General features: G+C 41.8%; 1 protein-coding gene across 7 annotated transcripts in view; it reads left to right on the forward strand.

Annotated features, from left to right (window-relative positions):
• The window catches only part of EIF4ENIF1 (eukaryotic translation initiation factor 4E nuclear import factor 1), a 44326-nt gene that overhangs the window by 481 nt on the left and 20895 nt on the right, over nucleotides 1-22950 (forward strand). For 5 of the 7 annotated variants that reach the window (XM_034639666.1, XM_034639664.1, XM_034639668.1 and 2 more), the window contains exons 2-6: nucleotides 702-824; nucleotides 13186-13259; nucleotides 16020-16147; nucleotides 18675-18961; nucleotides 19457-19658. In XM_034639666.1, the coding sequence (XP_034495557.1) occupies nucleotides 729-824; nucleotides 13186-13259; nucleotides 16020-16147; nucleotides 18675-18961; nucleotides 19457-19658 (787 nt within the window). In that variant the 5' untranslated portion in view covers nucleotides 702-728. Of the gene's footprint in view, nucleotides 1-6; nucleotides 79-174; nucleotides 309-701; nucleotides 825-13185; nucleotides 13260-16019; nucleotides 16148-18674; nucleotides 18962-19456; nucleotides 19659-22950 lie in introns of those variants that run through there. The other 2 variants (XM_034639665.1, XM_034639667.1) reach the window with 2 other exon arrangements.

The following is a 22950-nucleotide window of genomic DNA, read 5'->3' on the forward strand; positions in this document are numbered from 1 at the left end:
GGCCTGCGCCGGCTCCAGCTCGGAGCGGCCGGGCCGGTGGATTCGGCCTCCCGGCTCCCTCCGGCCCGCCTCCCATCCGTGAGTACAGTCCCCGCCCTTCCTCCGAAGGAGGCCGCTGGGCCGGGGCCTTCGCGAGAGGCCGGGGGTTGGGGTCGCGGCCCGGGAAAGCCGAGTTTCGGAGCTGGAGCCGGCGCTTGCCCCTTCCTTACCACGGGCGCCCCTGACATGGCCACAGGTGCCGCCGGCCGGGTGAGGGGCGCTCGGGCCCCAGCTCCTGGATAACAAGGGGCAGCTGGCGCCGTCCATTGGCAAGTGACAGGCACTTTACCACAGTCCGACTTCCCGGATCCCCAACCAGTCTCCTACCTGCCCCCACTCGGGAAACTTCCCCACGACTGTCTGAACGGTCCTCATGGGTGGCAATGACTAATTTTGGTTTCTTTTTGTCTTAAAGCTTCGTAAAGGCTGTGCCCTCATTTGGGTTCCTTCCACTTAGGCTTTCCTTACCCTTTTGATTCTTAGAGCACTTTACCAGAAGAGATAAAGTACCATTCTATTTCCAAATGGGTTCTGGTTTTGTTGGGTGAGGCTTGTTTTGTAAAGGTAGTTATTTTAACAGAGAAGAGTTTCAGTGTTTTAAACGGTCAAGACTTCTGAAAATGTATTGTTCCCCATGACAGTCTTGCTGATTTATCTTCCAGGTGCAAAGCATTGTAGACCAAGGAGCCATGGATAGGAGAAGTTTGGGTGAAACAGAAAATGGAGATGCTTTCCTTGACTTTAAGAAGCAACCGTCCTCCAAATCCCCCCATCGCTATACAAAAGTAAGCGTTGTTACCAATGAAATAGTGTTTCCTTATAGGTGGGGAGATTAGTAACATTGTGTAGGTATTTCATTAGTATTATTTAAAGCCAGAGTCTCATTCTGACTGTATAGACTAAATATTAACTAGATTTTTTTTTTAAGATTTTATTTATTTATTTGACAGAGAGGGAGACAGCCAGCTAGAGAGGGAACACAAGCAGGGGGAGAGGAAGAATCAGGCTCCTAGCAGAGGAGCCTGATGCGGGGCTTGATACCAGAACGCTGGGATCACGCCCTGAGCCGAAGGCAGGCGCTTAACGACTGCGCCACCCAGGCGCCCCTAAATATTAACTAGATTTAATAAAGCATTGCTTTGAACTTTTTTCTTTTTTTTTTTTTTTAAAGATTTTATTTATTTGACAGAGATAGAGACAGCTAGCGAGAGAGGGAACACAAGCAGGGAGAGTGGGAGAGGAAGAAGCAGGCTCATAGCAGAGGAGCCTGATGTGGGGCTCCAACCCATAACGCCGGGATCACGCCCTGAGCCGAAGGCAGACGCTTAACTGCTGTGCCACCCAGGCGCCCCTGAACTTTTTTCTGCAAGTGTGAATATGCAGTTTAACCTAGAATTTGCTTCTAATTAGCTTTCGGGTAGAGGAAATATTGGCTCATATGGCATATGAATTTGTGGATCAGCATATGTTTTGGCACACATGTTCTGTAACAATTGTGTGTAACTGGTGTGTTAGTGATCTTATATGCTGTAGAGTAAGGATTCCAGTTCTGGCATACAAATCACTCAAGGTCCTGTACTTAAGCTGTTGCTTTTTGGCCTCTGGATGTTTCTGAAGGGGTTGACAGGACTCATTGAGGTGTGAATTCATTTCTCATTCCCTGAAATGTATTGGCAGAGTACAAAAAATGTGCTTGGGTCTGTTGATGGGAAGAGTCATGGTCTAGTTGGTCCCATATCTCTATTTTCTAAGTATGGACTCAAGGGTTCTGATGTGGTTATTGTCCCTGACTTTCCAGAACACTGACTGATTAATATTTGCAGTCAGGCCTTATTTGTGTACTGGTGCCACTACTCATACCTACTTGATAAAGTATCTAGTGCTGTCAGAGGAGTATTAATTTTTAGCATTAAAAAACTGATGGCATTTTATTCATTCAGATTTGGTCTTCACAAGTGTTTTTCTCAAACCTGAGAGTGCTTGAATAACATTTCACAACTTAAATTCATTACCTAAAATGTTGACAGGTGAATACCGAATGGAGAAAAGCTTATTAAATGAAGGGGAACTAATTTGAACTGCTTTCGTAAGCTTATGATTTCAATTCTCTTAGCACTTTTTGAATAAAAGTACTTGTATTCTACTTGTAGAGTCCACACAGAGGCTTCTGTCACTTTCACACTGATCAGAGGGTCGCGTGTGTGTGTCATCTTTATGTATATCCATATTTAGGCTTAAGTCATTTTGGGGAAAGATAGTATTGGTCTTAGGCTAGGACTTACGTGTGTCTAAAGATTAAGAAGCTCAGTATTGCCCATTTTTAATAGTTTCAGAATTCTATCAGACTTAGATAAATGTTCCTCAAAGAAATGATTAAGAAAAGCATTTTTTAGATTGATGATAGTGGAGCTTAGTTTTAATGGTCTTCGCTACCAAATTTAGTTGGAAATTGGTTTACTGTCCACTCCATTAGAGAAGATTTGTTAATGGCAATTTTAGGATCATGTTTAGGCAGTGTTTGGGTGGTGCTTTCATATGTATGTGTTTCTCACACTTGAGTATGTGGTACTGAGGCAAACTAAGCCTTTCTCTTTGAAGAAAGCTTGAAACAATCCTGTGTTCTGAGAACTATAATAAATGGTCTGTTGCACAACTGGAATAATACTTGAGCCATGCTACTCCTTATCTCCATATTGAGATCAAACTATTGGCATAAATATAGCATTTAGTAATGTTTCTGCCACTTCAAGTTCATGGGCAAGAGAAGGAAATTGTCCTCAGTGATTTTACAAGTTACATGTTTTGTGAAAACTGATAAACGTAGGATGTTTACTACAAAATCAAAAAAACACATTCTCCAGATGAGAGTGCTTCTTAAACTTTGACCTTAGTTTTTAGCATTCATTTGTCTTAGGAGATAACATTAATAGTCTGTTCAGAATTCTAGGGTTTTTTCCATGAGGGTGGAGGAATCCAGGAGTTTGGCCTAGTGCTTTACAGGGTAACATCAGAGTCTCCTGTGTGTTATGGCATTCTTTAGTCCAGCTTCCTAAATGTTATCTGTTTGGGAATTACCCGTGAACCCTCATAAAGTGTGAATTCTGGTTGTTAGGTCATGAGTGGGCTTCAAAATCTAGCTTTTTAACCTGCTTCCAGATGGTGCCCATACTGCTGGTCCGCTGACCATACTTTGAGTAGCAAGGCTTTAGTCTTCCTTGGAGAACTTGATATATGGTCTTGATGTTGTCAAGCAACTTGGATGCATAATTACTCCCTAGGGTTCGGTTGGTGTCCGTTGTGTTTCCATGAATGTCTCAGGAAGTCAAGTTAGAATCACATTAGATACTTCCAGGCCTACCCCTAGGCCTCAGTGATGATTAATTGGGATGGTTATCAGTGGATTTATCATATGCACCTGTTATCCTGAGAGTCTGAGCCCTTAATTTATAAGTCCACTCAGGTCCATTTTGCCAGACCAGGTTCCTAAGACCAAAGACTGTTTCTGGTGGTACTTAAATGTGCTATTTATAAAGTGATTGAATGATGCTGAAGGACTTTTGGAGCCACAGAGTGGGATCTCACCTCAAAATCATGGATTAAAAGTGTTTTTAGACAGCGGTTCTCAAAGAGTAGTCCCTAAACTAGCATTTTGCACTGCCTGGTAACGAGTTAGAAATACAAAATCTCAGGTCGCACTTCAGTGGTGTTAAATCAGATTTTAGGAGTAGGGTCCAGCCATTCACATGTATTAAGTCTTTCAGGGAACTCTGATTCAAATTTGAGGACCATTAGTTTAGAAAACAAGATGAAGTGGTCATGCTTATTAATGGAGAAAACTTTGGGACCCATCAGCTTACCTTGTTTTACCAGTTCTTGAGGTATAGTACCTACTATTAGTGATACCATTTACTGCTTCAAATAGAGTAGAAATGCTTTGGACTGTTCTGCTATTCAGATCCATGTTTTTTCTTTGAGTGGACAGACTGAATTTAGAGTATACATAGTTGGTGCTGTTCTTCCTTTGCACCTGTATCTTGCCATTGATTCCTTATTAAGTGTTACCACCTGCCAGTTGAACAGGGTATAAAAGCAGGGAACACACATAACATTCAGCTTGATACTGATCAGTGTTAAGCATATACGTTAAATCTACCAGCTAAAAAGTAGGCATTGGATTATCTGAGCTTAATTGCATGTGTGCTCTTCATTGCCTTGATTAGTTAAAAGTTGGCACCATTTTAGTCACCAGTGTCTATAGGGATTCAAAGGAGTTCACCCTAATTTGTAGCTGATGGGCAGTTAGTCACAGTGATGTGACTAAAGCCATGTTTATATCTTTGCTTTATTTTTTTTTTTTTTAAGATTTTATTAGAGTGAGCATGAGTGGAGGAGAGGGGCAAAGGAAGAGGGAGAAGCAGATTCCCTCGACTGAGTGGGAATCCCGACATGGGGCTCGGTCCCAGGACCCTGAGATCATGACCTGAGCTGAAGGCAGACACTTCAGTCAGCTGAGCCACCCAGGCACCCCTATGTCTTTGCTTTAAAAACATGAAAAAAATAGACAAGCACCTGAAGTGGACTGATTTGAGTAATTCTCCTAGCCTTTTTGGAGACAATCAGTTGCAAGACTGAAGTCCAGCCTCTGAGAAAAGAGGACGAAGGATTTAAATCTTAGGTTGAAGTCAGTAGTCATATGGTCAAGTTTAACTATACAGAGATCTCATTTGATCACTTTGTAGATATTTTCCAAAAACTGAGTTGAGAAGTAACCTCTAACAGGTGGATTTTCAGTGACCTGTTTTGCTACAAACTTCTTAAGCTAAAATAAAAATAAGGTTGCCTTTTGGAAAGGCAGAATTATGGTATGAGAAATTATTATACAGTCTTAATGTTTCAGCTATTCAGAAAACCTAGCTAACTGGAAGTTCTTAGAGGGGGTCAGCTGGCAAAACCACACATACTGTCTTCTGATTGCTCTTTCCTACCTGTTCCAGTTCTTGGAACAGTCATCTTGAAAAGTTGGGATTCAGGGCCATTACCCCCATGAGTATCCTCTCCTATTTGCTCATGGTGAGAACTTCTAGCTAAATAAGGAACTGGTCATTTTACAATTGGAACCTTTAACATAGGAATTTGTGGGTAGGGCCTTTCATTCCGGAAGGGGTGCTATGATGGAGGCTGGCTTAAGGGAAGCCTGCCCAAGGATGTGGCAGTTTGACTCAGAGTTCCCAGTAGTCCACTGGGCAGGGACAAACCCAACACTGAGTGACAGCTGCTGGAGGTGTCATGCCCCTTCCCTTGTCTCCTCAAGAGAAGCAGTGAAGAGGGAAGGATAGGGGCGTTGAGCCCCACTTCCTGGTTTAGGATCCCCTACTTTACCACTTAATTACCCTGTGTGGCCTTCAGCCTTTTCTCATCCTTTTCCTCAGTAAAATGTGGGTGGAATATAGTGTCTACTTCTTAGGATTTTTGTGGGAAATAAATGAGAAAAATGCATGTCAAGTGCTTAGAAAAGTGACTGGCACACAGTAAGTGCCGAAAACTGTTTATGATGTAATAAGGGGCTACTAAAAGATAATAGATCCAGCTTTAGATCAAGATGCTTATTTTTTAAATGTCACAGTAACCATTTCCATTTTAATATGAAACCAGAAAGTCGTGTTGAATATGTAATGCCACCACCCTGAAAATGATTTTAAGTTTCCTTCTAGTGTTTACCTATTTAACGTTTTATGTTTTTATCAGTTGTATAAACACATTTAAAAGCCAAGGTTTATTTTTATTGTTTTGGCCAGGTCAACAGAGAAAACAGACTTTTCTGGTTTTTCCCCCCATTCCCATTTCCTTAGTTTCAAATCTTTCAGTAGAAGAAAGTCTTTGCATCAAATGAGCCACCATTCGATGCTTGGATGAATCCAGGTGCGAAGTCGTGCTTAACAGCTCTGCAGGATCGTTCGAATCCTGACCTGCCTGTAAGAACGGTTCTAAATGATGCCTGCAGCAGCAAACTTCTTAAGTGGGGGATGGTGGGATGTATCCCATGTACCCCCTATGTTGTTAGTTCACCGTTTCGTTGGCTATCATCTGTGGGTACCATTACCCCTGTTGTGATCTATTTTTAACAGCTTTCTAATCCTTTTAGAAAAGTCATCTGACTCGGCAGAATGAATATCTGGTCAGTCAGCAACCGTCTAAGAGCTTGATGACCAACCCGGGTGCTAGTGGGTGTGTGGAGGGTGGGGACTGGGACAGGAGGTCAAAGGCGGATGACCCAACCCAAACACTGCTCCAGGGACATTTGCTTCTTTAGGAAGAGTGAGGCGCACGTGCGTGCACGCACACACACACACACACACGTAAGGTACTGGGTCACTTTTAGAGTCCTAACAATGAAATAAAACTCTGGGTTTTTTTGTTTTTGTTTTTTTACAAAATATCTATGTTAATTTTTAAAAAGTTGAGCTTTTTACTCTTATGAATTCAGTTTACAAAGGTAAAGACTATTTTCTTTTCGTCTTATGTAAACGACTTGTGTGAAGTTCTTTTATAATGTTAGAATGTCATCAGAATGCATAGCTGCTTCTGCCTGGAATTTCTGCAACAAGAGACTGGATTTGGATTTTAACCACTGTTGTTTTGAGCTTATGTTCACATTCATTTGCTTTCTACTTCAATACTGATTCTTGAAAGTGGGTATCCATATTAGTAATGCCCAAATAGATTGTTTTGGGAGGCTTGACAAATTTTCTTTAAGGAAGGCTGCTAAAACTAAGAAAATGTGTTTATACTTTTTTGGCTGTGTGGCTCTTGGGCAATTAGCAGCTTATTTCTTGCTTAGTGAGGTTTTAAAACCTGTGCAAAAAAATAAGGATTCAGATATTAACTCTTCTTGTCCAGATGGTGATTGTAGTGAATTTGTTTATTATTAGTAAGTTCCTTTTGGGTTCTTAGGACTCTGCAAAAGGTAATCTCCCATTTCCTTCTGTAATACTCATATGGAAAGAGCATTCCCAGCTCAGAATGGGCACTTTCCAAGTATTTTGCATTTAGCCAAAGTTGAAGATTTTCTTTGAAAATATCCCAAATGGGTTCCTTTTCAGGAATATTGCTCTTAAGGGCTCTTGATGAGATGGCAAGTTCAGGAACACTTCCCTTGAGAGACTGGAGAACCATGGGGCCAGGGCCAAGAGTCCTCTGCATATGCTAGATACTAAGCCTGGCGCACAGGAAATGTTTGTGGACAGCTATGAAAAGAGCAATTTTTGTATTCACTTAGCTCATGGTTTCTCCCCTCCCCACTTATGTGGGGGACCTCTAGGCTAGGATACCATCTTATGCAACTTAAGACACTGGTGGAAGGTAACAGATTTAACTGTCTAAACCCCACGAAGAGGGCCTCTCATTGTCCCTAAATGTCCAAGTGGACTTTGAGCCACATTTTCAGAAACATCCACTTAAAGCACGACTTCTTAACTTCTTTGGGGTCCATTGGAGATCTGTCGAAGGTATGAATACTCACTGCAGGAATTGCAGAAATTCATGGTTTTGCATGTGGTTTCCTTGGGGCCATGAAATTGGTTTAAGAATCCCCACTTTCTGGGGCGCCTGGGTGGCGCGGTCGTTAAGCGTCTGCCTTCGGCTCAGGGCGTGATCCCAGCGTTCTGGGATCGAGCCCCACATCAGGCTCCTCGTCTAGGAGCGCTTCTTCCTCTTCCACTCCCCTTGCTTGTGTTCCCTCTCTCGCTGGCTGTCTCTGTCAAATAAATAAATAAAATCTTAAAAAAAAAAAAAAAATCCCAGCTTTCAAGAACAGCAAGTCTCATTTTACCTAGATGTTTAAAGTTATTCCCAGCAGCTTTTACTATCCAGAACTGTTGTTTTGTTTTCCCATTTACCAGCCTGTTACCAAAGAAAATGGCTCTTCATCCTCTGTAGACAAGTGGGCTAGGTCTTAGCCATTGCATTGGTCAGCAGAGCCGTTTGTGCTGCTGGCATCATTCATGCCCATGTGTATAACTGGCTACCTGCTCTACCTATGCTCTTAGAGTCCTGTCAAGTCGTATAGTCAGTTTATTCACACCTAGTGTGTGTGTGTGTGTGTGTGTGTGTGTGTGTGTGTGTGTGTAGTATAAAGTCAACTGGAATAATATGGGAGGGAAAGTTAAAACATTTTTAAGCAAACTGAGCAACTTGTATCTGAGGGCTGTTGTCATTAGTCTGTGATTAGGGCAGTAAGTCTGTAAGAAAAGAAAATATTAACCTCTGGTAACAGCACCTTAGTTTGATTTACTTAAAAATATTTTTTATTGAGATATAGTTCACATACATAAAATTCATCCCTTTAAAAGTGTACTATTCATTGGTTTTCAGTAAATTCACAAAGTTGTACAAGCATCACTGTTACCTAATTCTTGAATATTTTCATCACCCCATACAGAAACTCTGTACCCATTAGCAGTCTCTCCCATTGTCCCCTTTCCCCAGCCCCTGATTACTTTTTGACTCCATGGATTTACCTGTTCTAAACATCGCACGTAAACAGAATCATACCGTATGTGGCCCTTTTTTGTCTGGCTTCTTTCACTTAACATTTTCAAGGTTTGTGTTATAGCATGTATCAGTACTCATTCCTTTTATTGCCGAATAATCCATTGTATGGGTCTACCACATTTTGTCTTTTCATCAGTGATGGGCATATGGGGTTGTTTCCATTTATTTGCTATTGTGAATAATGCTGCTATGAGCAGTTGTGTACAAGTTGGACATTGTGTGGACATAATTTGTTCAGTTCCTTTTGGTAAATACCTAGGCATGGACTTGCTGGGTCACAGAGGAACCTGCTGAACTTTTGGAGAAACTGCCACTGTTTTCCACAGCAGCTGCACCGTTTTACATTCCTATCAGCAGTGCGCAAGGGTTCCAGTTGCTCCACATCCTTGCCAATACTGGTTATTTTCCCTTTTTTCTTTTTTAATAGCCATCCTAGTACATGTGAAGTGGCATCTCACTGTGGTTTTGACTTGCATTTCCTTAATGACTAATGATTTTGAAGATCCATCATGTGCTTTTTGGCCATTTGTGTATCTTCTTTGGAGAAAAATCTATTGAAATCTTTTACCTGTTTGTAAATTGGGTTGTTTGCTGTCTTTGTTGTTAAATTGTACATGTTCTCTGCATATTCTGGACACTAGACCCTTACCAGATACATGATTTGTAAATATTTTTTCCTGTTCTGTAGGTTGTCTTTCACTTTGATAATCATTTGAAGCACAAAGGTTCCTAAACTTAAAGTCCAACATATCTATTTTCTTTCCTTTGGTTGCTTATGCTTTTTCAGTGTCCCAGCTAAGAAACGTTGCTTAATCTGAGGTCATGAACTTTTTACACCTGCATTTTCTTCTAAGAGTTTTATAGTTACAACTCTTACGTCCAGGTCTTTGATACATTTTTAGCTCATTTTTGTATATGGTATAAAGTAGAAATAAACTTTATTTTTAAGAACAGTGTGAGATTTGTAGAAAAACTGGGAACATAGTAGAGTTTTCTCTGTTAATATGTTAGTATGTAATATTTGTTACAATTAGCAATGTTGATACATTGATATTAACTAAAATCCATACTTTATTCACCTGTCCTTCGTTTTTTATCTAATGTCTTTTTCTGTTCCAGGATCCCATTTGGGATTCCACATTAAATAGAGTCATCATCTCTCCTTAGTCTCCCTATTTCCCTTTTTATAAGATTGTTACCTTTGTGAAAATACTTTTTTTGATCCCCATAAATAGAACATTTGTTCCTCCTGCTTGTTTTGTGGGTATGCTAAAATGTTAATTTTTTCCAGTTGGCTCCTAAATAAATAAGTAAAATCATTAGATTCAGCAAACAGGTGTAGTAGTAATAGAAGACACCTATCACCTAGGCTCCCTATTAGCTTTGGCAGTTAGGTTTCAAACAAAGCCTTATTACATAGAAACTTGAGTATATTGAGAGTATACATATTTAAGTATAAAATATGTTGCTCTTGGTTTAATAGTATACCAGGGTTCTTAGTTTAATATTTGGATTTGAGGGTGGTGGGGTAAGGGATATGAAATAATCTTTGGGTTGCTTCTAATAGCAGAAAGTTGCTTTGCAGTATTTTTCCTGTAGTAATATGAATAAGTATTTCCTATATTATAAGGTCTTTCCTGTTTCTACTGGAATATGTTTTAAGTCTTCCTGTCCTCAGGATTTCTGTATTACAGTATTTACTATCATCATAACTACTATTGGTCATCCACCCTTCACCCACCACCAAACTGGTGTCACCCTGCATCACTGACACGGTTTTTGCCCTGATGATGTCACTGGACTCCAGTCTTTACTGGTGATTTCTGGGTTGTAGGTCATTGTTTTGACAGTTTATTTCAAAATTTGGGGCCGTCTCTAGATATTTTCTTATACTTGGAATTCTGTTTATCTCAGACTTCTAAATTTTTCTAGGTATTTCTTCCCAATTAAAAAGACATAATTCATAAATCCTAAAAAATGCAAATGATGGGGCGCCTGGGTGGCTCAGTCAGTGAAGTGTCCGCCTTCCACTCAGATCATGATCCCAGCATCCTGGGATCAAGCCCCCACGTCAGGCTCCCTGCTTAGCAGGGACCCTGATTCTCCCTCTCCCTCCCACTCTTCCTGCTTGTGCTCTCGCACATACTTGCTCACTCTGTCAAATAAAATTTTTTTAAAAATGCAAATGATTGATGTGCTGGTTTTAAAACTAAAATGTCATCTGGTCCTAGGGCATTTTGCTTTTGTGAAGAAAATATTTAGATTCTTCAGGTGTCTGAAGACAGTGAACTCATGGTATGCTTGTGTGCAATGATTCCTATAGGCTGAGAGAGTAAATCTATGTTTACCCCAAAATATGGGAAACAGTGATCAGAGAAGCAGCAAGCATTCTATTAGGAGGCCTGTCATGGGGCTATTGCTGAGGTCACGGCACAGTGGTATGTATATACTTTTATGCAAAGCAGTTGTAGCATTTTATGCAGTGAAAGGTTGGGAATTGCCTTTTTTACTTTATTATGAACATGTTGAAATGTAATGAGGCAGTGGTTCTTCGTGTCTGTGCACGTGTACGAGCAGATGTGTGTATAGTAACGCGTATGTGTACTGTATACGTGTGCATGTGCGATTGCACTTATTTCCTAGCTCTGCTGAAAGAACTGAGAAGCAGGTGAGGATATCTAGTTCCCAGACGTTGGTTTCTGATACCATTCCTCACTTAAAGGAACTTGGATTTCTCCAAGAAATGCTGACATGAGGGCTAGAATAGGTACAAGATAAGACAGAAAGTGAGGAAGTGCTTTTTAAAAAATGATGGGCATGTCCAAAGGACACAGAACCAGCTTGAAGAGGCTCCCAACTTGAAGCCCCAAATAATTAATGACATGAATGAATGGAATTCTAGACCACTGGAAAAACTAGGAATCTGTGAGTCCACGCCAATAATAGGTAAATACACGAGGGAAGTGGGAGGGTTTGTCTTTTCCCTTTCATTCCCAGTGAAATGCCAGCTGCTGACTGGTAAATACGGAGAGAGGCCTAGAGTTGGGAAATCAAGATTGGTTTGGGCAAGATTCATCAATAGGTGCTAAGTTCAGGGGGAATTTTGAGGAAGACCAGGGTATTTACAGTCTCCCCACAGATTGCATACTAATCGCAAGTGGGAAAGTAGCAACTGAACAGTAGAGAAACTGGAGAATACCTTGACCATGTGGTCAAAATCAGGATTGCTACTAAGGGGCAGATGGACACAACATTTCTAAGGTTAGTATTCTCTTCTGTGGATGCTAGCCTCAGTGTAATCACGAGGAAACATTAGATAAACTTCAAATGAATAATGTTCTCTTGGGGGGGAGAGAGGAGTAGGCTGTATTCTTTAGAAATGTCAGTGTCCTGGGGCACCTGGGTGGCTCAGTTGTTAAGCGTCTGCCTTAGGCCTGCGGCATGATCCCAGGGTCCTGGGATCGAGCCCCTCATCAGGCTCCCTGTTCCGCTGGGAGCCTGCTTCTTCCTCTCCCACTCCCCCTGCGTGTGTTCCCTCTCTAGCTAGCTGTGTCTCTCTCTGTCAGATAAATAAATAAAATCTTTATTAAAAAAAAAAGCGTCCTAAAAGAAGAAATTGTAGAGATGTTCCAGTTGTAGAAATGTCCCAAAGAAATATGACAGCCGATATCTGATGCTAGACTGTATCCTGCATTGGTGGCTAAAACAATATAAAGGACATTATTGGGTCATTTGACAAATTGGAATCTGGGAGGGGTAGGTTAGGTAAGGGTATTCTTGAAACTGATTGTATAAAACTGGCAGCCCTTCTCAACCAGGTTCTGCAGAAGGTAAGCCCTTATGCCCTAAGGCATCTGTTACACGTAATGGATTTGCTTCTCTTCTATGCATCTACAGTGATAACTGACCAAATATAATCCTTGGAAGAATGGAAAACTAGTCACTCAAATTATTTTCTGTAGTGCTTAATTCTCATGGAACTGGATAAGAGACTGAAAGAATATCTTTATTCCTAGGAAAAAAGCACTGAAGTATTTGAGGGTAAAGGACCATGACTATGCAATTTACTCTTAAATGGTTTTAAAAAAAAAAAAAAAAGGTATAGAGAACCCAAATGCTACAGTAAATGGGAGAAAATGTTAACAGGCAAACCAGAGAAATGGTAAATGGATGTTTTTGGTGCTTTGTTTTCTTGCAACTTCACATTTTAAAAATCTACCTGCTTGTAAATTGGCATCTAATGCATTTAAGAATATTAATTAACTGGAGGTTTTATTTAAGCCTGAAGCTTCCATACCTCAATGAGCATTCAGTGTTGTGGACTATAACTATATTATTGGATAGCAATCTGTGAGAGAATTGTGTTTTAGCAAGAAAACTGATCACTATGAGGTTATTTGCCAATTCTGCTTGAGCTTCCTTTTGTAAGAATCTTGAGCTAACTCCATTCCTTTCTGGAATAAGTCAAGGTATAAATAAATAACTGTGTGACACGCTTAAGATAGACAGTCCAGTCATTACTGAGAACAAATGTAAGTTGAAAATATGTGGCATGAGAAGTATTATTCAAAATCACCATTTGGTTTCTCTTTCTAGGAGGAGCTCTTGGATATAAAAGAACGCCCTCATTCCAAACAAAGGCCATCATGCCTCTCTGAAAAATATGACAGGTATGGGGGCAGGGGGAGGGATGTGCTCCTTCTAGTCAACTTCTTATTATACCAAACTTGGTAATTTAAGAATTGTTTTGGAGTTTTTTGGTAGAATGATGAGTGGGGGGATTTCAGGGATGACGACATTAGGCTTCAGCACAAATACATCACAGATAAACTGTGGACTAAGTAGTACCTTCCTGCGTTGTCTTCATCAGTTTTATTATTAATTAGCTTTAAACTACTCAAAAAGCTGAGCTTCGCGGGACTAAGGACAACTAAACCAATTTCCTTTCAACGAACTGATGATGAAACTAAAGTTAGAAAATGACTTGGTCAGAGGCACGTAGTCAGAAAGCAGGATTGAGATTTGAACACAGGAGTCCTCTCCAGGGTCTTTGCTGTCAGTGGTTGTTTTCGCACTGTGCTTTGGGGGTCCTTTGTGCCTGCCTTGGGAAGGGTGGTCAGGAGGACTCAGCCTTGTAGCACTGCTCCACCCCACTCCCTGCCCCCAGCCCGAAGAACCATTCAGCTGTTTACATTAGCCCTCTTGCATCTTGGGCTCCTTCGTAAGAGGTAGAAGGCTTTAGTCTGAGAAGACTAGAGCTAAATTATGGTCTGAAAATCTTACCATAACCCTGCATTGCACTCGTTATGGCCACCTTACGATTTTAGGGTCACTTCTTAAATGTCAAGGTAGATGGTTCATATGGCCCACATTTTTAACCCATAAAGTATATTATGTTTAATTTCTTGGTTGAATAGGACATACTGTTTTTATTTGTATATCTACTCTTAAGAAGGTTGCTAAGTCTCAGTTCCTCACCACTTTCCCCTGATGAAGGTGGTACTTGAATAATGGCTGTGCCAGTTGGTTAGGATTTTTTTTTTTTAAGTTTTTATTTATTTATTCGACAGAGATAGAGACAGCCAGCGAGAGAGGGAACACAAGCAGGGGGAGTGGGAGAGGAAGAAGCAGGCTCATAGCAGAGGAACCTGATGTGGGGCTCGATCCCACAACGCTGGGATCACGCCCTGAGCCGAAGGCAGACGCTTAACCGCTGTGCCACCCAGGTGCCCCCGGTTAGGATTTTTTGATATGGCTCAGATAAGCTGTTTTTGTTTGTTTTTCATTAAAGCTGTCTATCTTTTTTATGCCTCAAGTTGAATTTTCGTGTTAAAATGATTTCTTCTCAGCATAAAATTATCAGGGTACACATACTTTTATTCTGAAGTGGAAACGTGCTAGTAATAGTAACAAAAATAAGAAAGAGGAAAGAGCTTCCCATCCTGGTATTTCTCATCTCAGAGTTAAAATTTGTTTGATTCTTGAACACCAGGTAATCCTCACAGCCACACCAGAAGATAGGTAATATCTCCTTTATTGGGAGGAGTTTGAGATTGAGAGGTTGACTCGCTCATTGGAGAAATGCTTAGTTAGTACAGGCTGCGGTGTGGCAAATACTGTGTCAGGTGCTGTCAGAGACTGCACTAATGGAGCATTGGTCCATGGAAGGATGCAGTCAAGTACTCGAGAGTTTAGCATTACCGCCATTACAGGCATGAGGAGCAAGCGCAGAGTACCCTGCTACTCATGTTTAGCACAGCCTGGTCTGATCTGGGTGTTGGGAGTGAAGGGCATAGCTTATTAACTTGTCCAGGACGCCCCTGGTGGTGATGGCAAAACTAGAATTCCATCCCAGATCATTGGACTCTAGGGCTTCTGCTCTGCACACTCTGCCACCTGCCACCTTCTCATTAGGGAGTAACAAAATAGAACCCAAGTCACACATGTTAGTTCTTAAGAGCCCTCTGGTCTGCCTGTGGGGGAAAAACTGAGACAGTATGCATAGAAATTCTGGAAACGTACATACCAGGCTTTCCAGGAACTACTCCAAGTGAGAGTTTTTTCTCCGTCCCTTTTATTAATCTTCAGTCAGCTGGGTTTTTCCCTCATTCAACAAATGAATCAGCATTGGTGGAGCACCTTGGTTGAGTAGGATAGGCAGAGTTACTGTAATCCCCATGCACCCCGAGGTCTGTGTATGATGTTTCAGTTTTCACACAGAACACTGGTCTTCAGGTGACTATTGGTGTTCTATGGGGGAAAAAAAAAGAAAAACCACAAAATGTTACTGAATTAATACAGATCTTCCTCAGCATACAATGGGATAAGTCCCAATAAACCCATCATAAGTTGAAAATCTTGTTAGTCGGAAATGCGTTTAATACACCTGGCCTACTGAACATCATAGCTTCCTTCGCCTAGCTATCTTAAAAGTGCCCAGAACACTTAGCCTACAATTGGGCAAAATCATCTAACATGAACATGAAGCCTGTTTTATAACACCGTGTTAAATATCTCATGACCTATTGAATGCTGTATTGAAAGTAAAATGCAGAATGGTGTGGTTTACCCCGCGTTCACACCGGCTAAGCGGGAGCTGCGGCGGTGCTCACTGCCGACGTGCAGCGTCGCGGGAGGCTCTCGTAGCACATATCGCTAGCCCGCAAAATGATCAGACGGTTTGAAGCACAGTTTCTACTGAATGTGTACCGCTGCAAAGTGGAACCCTCCTGAGTGAAACCACAGCAAGTCAGGGACCATCTGTAGCTGTTTGTTTTCATCTTAAAAGGGGTAACCATTCTGATGGCGACCATGAAGTTTTATATCAGAAAGGGGTTTCCGTAACTTACTACCTGAAGAAATTTAGAAATTAGACCACATATGTGGTCTGTGGGTGGAAGTGCTAACTGTTGGTACCCTTTGACTTGTAGTGATGGCGTCTGGGACCCTGAAAAGTGGCATGCCTCTCTCTACCCAGCTTCAGGGCGGAACTCACCAGTGGAAGGTCTGAAGAAAGAGTTGGATCCAGACCGGCCTTCCCTTGTGCGCAGGATCGTAGGTGAGCGGGTAAAAGTCGGGGCACCAGTTTTGGAGCAGCAAGTTTGTTTGCCACTGATTGAATTCTTAGCTGAGAGTTTTATGCATTCAGGGAAAATGTCATTATCAGGAAACTGATTTATTAACTGGGTTTTCCCTGATTAGCAGAGAAAAAAATCAGCTTTCCTATACAGCAGTGGCAAGTAGACTGCATTAGACTGTGTGCTTTTGGAATTAAAATTACTGCTGTCTTTCGCTGATAGGGATCACTGAGTAAGATGTGATGGGGAGCATGGCAGTGAGCATAAAGCTGTGCTGGAAACCAGTTACGCTTAGTCTCATCTCTAAAACTAGTCCTCAGATATAAATCTGTTCTGGCAATTCTTAATAGTGGATTATGGTCTGAATACAGGGTTTGAATATGATTTGAGACTGGACTAAAGTTTGGTTTTCCATACCTTTACTCTTTAAACCTGAAAAGATACTGAAAAGTGAAGTGGAGGGCTGGCAGTGGAGAAAGCTAGTCAAGGAACTTGTTGAAAGAGGGACTTCTTTGGAGAGAAGAGGAAAACTGGGCAAAGAAGATAGGGGTGACTCTAGTTTGAGATATAAGATCCTTCTACACAATCTTACAGTCCACTTAATGCAGTAACGTCCCTTGAACAGAGAATTTATTTTAGGAGACTCATTAAAGATGTGCGCAGAAACTTTATTAAATGATGAAAACTAGTAAGCAATTTAAATGTCCAGGGGTAGAAATGGGTTACATAAACTTTGGTACATCCATATGTAGGAATATTAAATTGTTCAGCTATAAATTGGAAACTCGTCCATACTGTGTCTTGTTTTTGGAAAACATGGAGACACCCCATGGAAATTCTGGAGAAGTACATACGTTTTAGGTACTGTTCCTGGTGAAAAGATTAAAGGAACATTTTCTCAAACTTGGACTTGAGTTTTCTGGTTTTTCTAGGAAGAATTTTTGTGTGGTAACAGGTTTGATTTTCTCATATCTTTATTGAGATATAATTGACATAGCCTGCATGCAAAGTGTACCATTTGATGTTTTGGCAGGTGTATACACTTGTGAAACTATTACCATGATCAAAGTAATAAGCATTTCCATCACCCCCAAAAGTTCCTGGTACCTGTGAGTCCCTCCTCATACTTCCCATCCCCCCTCGCCCCTCTCCCCCAAGCACTGATTTGCTTTCTGTCACTACAGATTAGTTTACATTTTCTAGAATTCCGTATAGATGGAATCCTACATCGTGCACTCTTTGGGTAGCTTCTTTCACTCAGAATAGTTGTTTTAAGATTCAGTCGTGATGTTGGGTGTATAAATATTTCCTTTTATTGCCTAGTAGTATTCCGTTTTATGAATTCACCACAGTTTATCCATTTATCTGTTGATGGACATTTGGGTTGTTTCCAGTTTCTATTAACCAAAACTATCACAACCATTCACGTACAAGTCTCTATATAGGCATATGTTTTCTTTTTCTCTCGAGTAAATACCTAAGAGTAGAATGGCTGGGTCCTCTAGTAAATGTATGTTTCACATTTTGAGAAACTTCCAGGCTGTTTTCCAACGTGGTTTTACCACTTTTCATTTCCACCAGCAACAAGAGTTCCACTTGTTTCACATCCTTGCCACCTCTTTGAGATTTTAGCCAATCTAGTAAGTGTGCAATGGTATCACGTTATGGTTTAATTTGCCTTTCCCTAATGAGTACTAATGTTGAGTATCTTTTCATATGTCTATTTGCTATCCATATATCCTCTTTAGTATCTGTTCAAAGCATTTGTCCATTTTTTAATCAGATTGTGTCTTAATTTTGAAGAGTTTTTGTATGTACCTGATACAGGTCCGTCCTTTATCAGATACACACTTAGAAATGTTTTTCCTGTCTGTGGCTTTTTTTTTTTTTTTTGCATTCTTAGAACAGTATCTTTCAAAGAGCAAAAGTTTTCAGTTTCTATCAAGCCCAATTTCTCATTTTACCATTTTTTTAAATGGATTATGCTCATGGTGTCATGTCTAAGAAAACCCTACTTAACCCAATGTCACAAAGATTTTCTCTTATATTTTCTTCTGGAAGTTTTATATCATTTAGATCATGATTCGTTTGCATTTTGTATGTGGTATGAGTTATCAATTCAAATTCAGTTTTTTGCATATGGTTATCTACCTGTTAAATACCATTTGTTGAAGAAACACATCAACTTTTTAAGTAGTTACTTTTTCAAATACTGATACCTACTGTAGTTTATTAATGACAAAATATTTTCAAGTAGTTACATAGATGAGACGTTTGTCAAAAATAAGGGACTATGGAGACTAATCATGGAAAATCATTATGAAGTACATTTATGCTCCAAGGAGAAAAAGCAAAAGAGTCGTATTTAAATATGTAAGGTACATGTCACTCTAGCTGTTTCAGTGGTGACTCTTTTCTAGCACCGCACCACCACTAGTGGACATACCACTGAGAAAGGGAAAATACTCTGTTGATTTGCTTATCTTTCTCTTTCTGGCGTTTTTCCAGATCCACGAGAGCGTGTGAAGGAAGATGACTTAGATGTTGTTCTCAGCCCACAGAGACGAAGCTTTGGAGGGGGCTGCCATGTGACGGCTGCTGTTAGTTCCCGGCACTCAGGAAGCCCATTGGAAAAAGATGGCGATGGGCTTCGCCTGCTTGGCGGACGAAGGATTGGCAGTGGGAGGATAATCTCTGCTCGGACCTTTGAGAAGGATCATCGTCTCAGTGATAAGGAGCTGCGGGACTTGAGAGACCGAGATCGAGAGAGGGACTATAAGGACAAGCGGTTCAGGGTTTGTCTTCTAGATCCTTTGGCCCCCCATGTGCTTAGGGACTTGATATGCACTTCATTTATACCAGGTTATTTTCAGATGCTGGATGAACACGGCCCATTCTTCAGCCAGATAGAAAGGAACAGAGTGTGTGCTGGGGGCGGGGCGGGGCTTCAGGTCTGCAGCATCGTATCTTCACTGCACTGTTGAGCACTACCTGATTCATCAAGACCTTGACTGAGATAGAAATGCCTTAACTAGGGGCGCCTGGGTGGCACAGCGATTAAGCATCTGCCTTTGGCTCAGGGCGTGATCCCGGCGTTGTGGGATCGAGCCCCACATCAGGGCTCCTCCGCTATGAGCCTGCTTCTTCCTCTCCCGCTCCCCCTGCTTGTGTTCCCTCTCTCGCTGGCTGTCTCTATCTCTGTCAAATAAATAAAATCTTTAAAAAAAAAAAAAAAAAGAAATGCCTTAACTAGAACCTTATTTTTTATCTTGCATTGTTTACTTTTCCAGAGGGAGTTTGGCGACAGTAAGCGCGTCTTTGGTGAGCGAAGAAGAAATGATTCCTACACAGAAGAAGAACCAGAATGGTTCTCAGCTGGACCCACGAGTCAGTCTGAGACCATTGAGCTGACTGGCTTTGATGATAAGATACTGGAAGAAGATCATAAGGGGAGAAAAAGAACAAGGCGACGGACAGCCTCTGTGAAGGAAGGTAAGCAAAACCTTTAAGAGGGGAGGTCACTGTTTTAATATGAGATGTGCTTATAAGTAGCTTAATTATGCATTTGAGAACAACTGCACCAGTTGCTAGCAAGTGGCAAGTTTCTAATGTTGCAGCCTGATTTTGAAGCTGCTTTCCTAAGTATGAATTACTAGGTGGGTATTATACTCTGTCCTCAATTTGTTCTGCCTGTGGTGCTAGACAGAAGTCTTACGTTACCCTGTGGGAGCACTGTGTACACAGAAAGGTCCCTAGAGATGAAAACATGGCGGAAATTGTGAAGGAGCCTCATTTATTGAGCACTAGGCACAGTGGTAAGCATTTTGTCTGTACAATCCCTTTGAGGTCGCTGCTTTTATGGATGAGCAAATGGAGACACAGGAGACTCGAGTGACTTGTCTGTGGACGCTGAGGAAGTAAGTAGTGAAGTTGGGGTGAACAAGTCCTTTTGTCCTTCAGAGCCCACCTTCATCATCAGTGGTGTCAGACCTTCCTAAAGGAGTTGTTTGTGACTTAGCTTCTCCCAGACTCAGCTATGAGATGAGGTGAGGTATCTCCTTTGCTAAGCTGAAAAAAACCAGAGCTAATGTGGGAGGGGTGCGTGGTGCAGAGTTGGGGGCCCATTAGTTGTTTTCAGGGCAGTAGCCTGGCTCCAAGGTGGCCAGTCCTGGACTGAAGATCCTGAGAATTGGCAGCGAAGAGCCAGGCTGGCTAGCCTGGGTTTGAGTATTGGGGCTGCTGCTTACAAAAAGGGTAATCTTTGATAAAACTCTTGAGGTGGGCATGTTTCTTTGTAAGGTGAAGACAGTGCCTACTCCATAACTTTAAGGGTTACTTTTAGTATTAAAGATCGAATGAGAACATCAGAGCTCAGCCTCTTGTGGGCACTTTTTTTTTTTTCTTTCTTTCTTGTGGGCACTTCTTGAGCAAGTTCTGGTTCTCTTCAGCTTCCAGGTTTAATTGGAAAACACCGTTTGGCAGATACTAGTTAACAAAAGTAGAAAGCTATTTTAATACGTTAAGTGTTTAATGAGTGGCACCTTAATATTTGAGGCTAAGATATATTTAAGCAGAAAATGAGCTAGTGGAAATTATTTAGGGGAAAGAAAAGGGAGGAATCACTTGTGCTTTTTTTGTAATATCTTTAAGATACAGTAGATATTATCATTATCTTTATGCTGCTACACATTGTTCCCTGGGGTGATGGAGGAAATCGATGGGTAACTGGGGAGATGTTGCTTTTAAATAGCCTTTGAGACATGCCCTTGTGTCATTCTCAGGCTAAAGCAGCACCAGCCAAGTGTGGTCTTTTCACACAGTGATAAAGATAAGGCTTCTGGTGAAAAAAAGCACATGTTTTTCTTAACTGAGGTGCAGTCTGAATTTTACCCATTCTTGTGTCAACAAGTGGGTTTGCCACAGGGAGTTGAGAGTATCACCTCCTTACTTTATAGATACAAAGAGAGGCCTGGAAATAGGACAACCTGAGACCCTGTCACATGGATTTCATAGCAGAGCCTCGAGTGGAATCCAGGCATCCTAACTCACTCACCCCAATAGTTAATTGCAGAAGGTCCCCAGGCTGTCCTAGCTACTGTATTTAGGATAAACAGGTACCCCGAATTCCATCTTGGCTGCAAGAATGAAAGGGGAGGGCTGGTGAGTGCCTTTTAGTCCATTTTCGTATCTATATTCTAGTTTTCCACAAATTTTTTTTATGGGGGGGGAGTTGGTGAGGGGCAGAGTGAGAGACAGAAACTCAAGCAGACTCCCCGCTGAGCACGGAGCCCAACTCAGGGCTCAGTCTTACAACCCCAAGATCATGACCTGAGCCGAAATCAAAGAGTCAGAGGCTTAACCTGCGAGCCACCCAGGCGCCCTCCACAGAATTTTTTTATATAGCGGTTCTCTGCAGGTACACCCTAGTGCCGGGAATGCGGCGGTGAACAAGACAGACCTGTTCCTTGCCATCCGACTCTTGATTTCAGCTTAGGTCATGATGTCAGGGTCATGAGATCAAGCCCTGTTTTGGCCTCCATGCTAGGGCATGGAGCCTGCTTAACATTCTCTCTCCCTCTGCCCTTCTCTGCACAGCCCACATGCTCTCTCTAAAAAACAAACAAACAAAAATTTTAATTTGCATTCTCTCTAATGAAGGTATATGGTCCTTTTATCCATGTGATAAAACTTCCCCTTAGTTCTCTTTCCTAGGTCTCTGCCTTATGAATCTATCATAATAAATGGCCAGTTGTGTTTGTCTACCAGTGCACATCCCTACCCACTCTTACCCACTGTCAGTTGACAGACCCCATCTGCTTTCCAGAGAGCTTGACAGTGGCATAAAATTGCATGTGGGACACTCCTGCTGCCTGCAAAAGCTATTTATCTGTTAAGAGATGTTCCCATATTGACACAAAATAAAAGGGATAGGAGACGTATTAAAGCTTTTGTAAATGTTTGAGCCAAGTACACGCTCTCATTGCCATCTTTCACCCTTAAGTTGGGACCCAAAACTGCAGCAAAATGTCACTTGTCCTGAGGAGGGCAGGCAGGTTCTGCTGGGTAAAATGGGTCAGGGAGAAGCACTGCTCTACTGGACAAGGATACAGAGTTGGCACTGATTAGGCTATCGAGTCGTTCATTTTTCTAGGGCTCCCTTGCTTTCTAAAGTGAGGGCAGTACCTCCACCAAAGCAGTCATTTGAGTTTAGATGTCAGTCTGTGATGAACAGTATTTGCTTCTGTTTGGCAGTAAGCATGTGCCAGCCCACTGGAGAGACTGCTGATTGCCATGTCCGTGGCTCACAAACTTTGTCTCACTGGTTGTGCAGGCCCTCAGAGGGCTCTGGGTAGTCAGGTGGCAGCCACCCCTGTGGAGGAACTGTGCTGCTTTGCTACACACAGCTTGGTGTGGAACAGTATTGGTGGCCGTCTTAGGGTTGACGCTTCTGCCACTTGGCTGGTATTGAGACTTTGGGTCAGCAAGCCACTTAGTCCTTCAGTTATAGCCCCCTGCATTGCTCTCTAGCTTTTGAAGCATTAGTGGAATGAAAGCAGCTGATAGCGTGTAGCGACTCTTGGTCTGGTTAATAACGAGACTGAAATAACTTCTGGGGACTTTTAAGAAGGGATGGGTCCAGGGGTGCCTGGGTGGCACAGCGGTTAAGCGTCTGCCTTCGGCTCAGGGCGTGATCTCGGCGTTATGGGTTCGAGCCCCACATCAGGCTCCTCTGCTATGAGCCTGCTTCTTCCTCTCCCACTCCCCCTGCTTGTGTTCCCTCTCT

This window comes from Ailuropoda melanoleuca, chromosome 12 (genome assembly GCF_002007445.2).
Source record: "Ailuropoda melanoleuca isolate Jingjing chromosome 12, ASM200744v2, whole genome shotgun sequence".
NCBI lineage: Eukaryota > Metazoa > Chordata > Mammalia > Carnivora > Ursidae > Ailuropoda > Ailuropoda melanoleuca.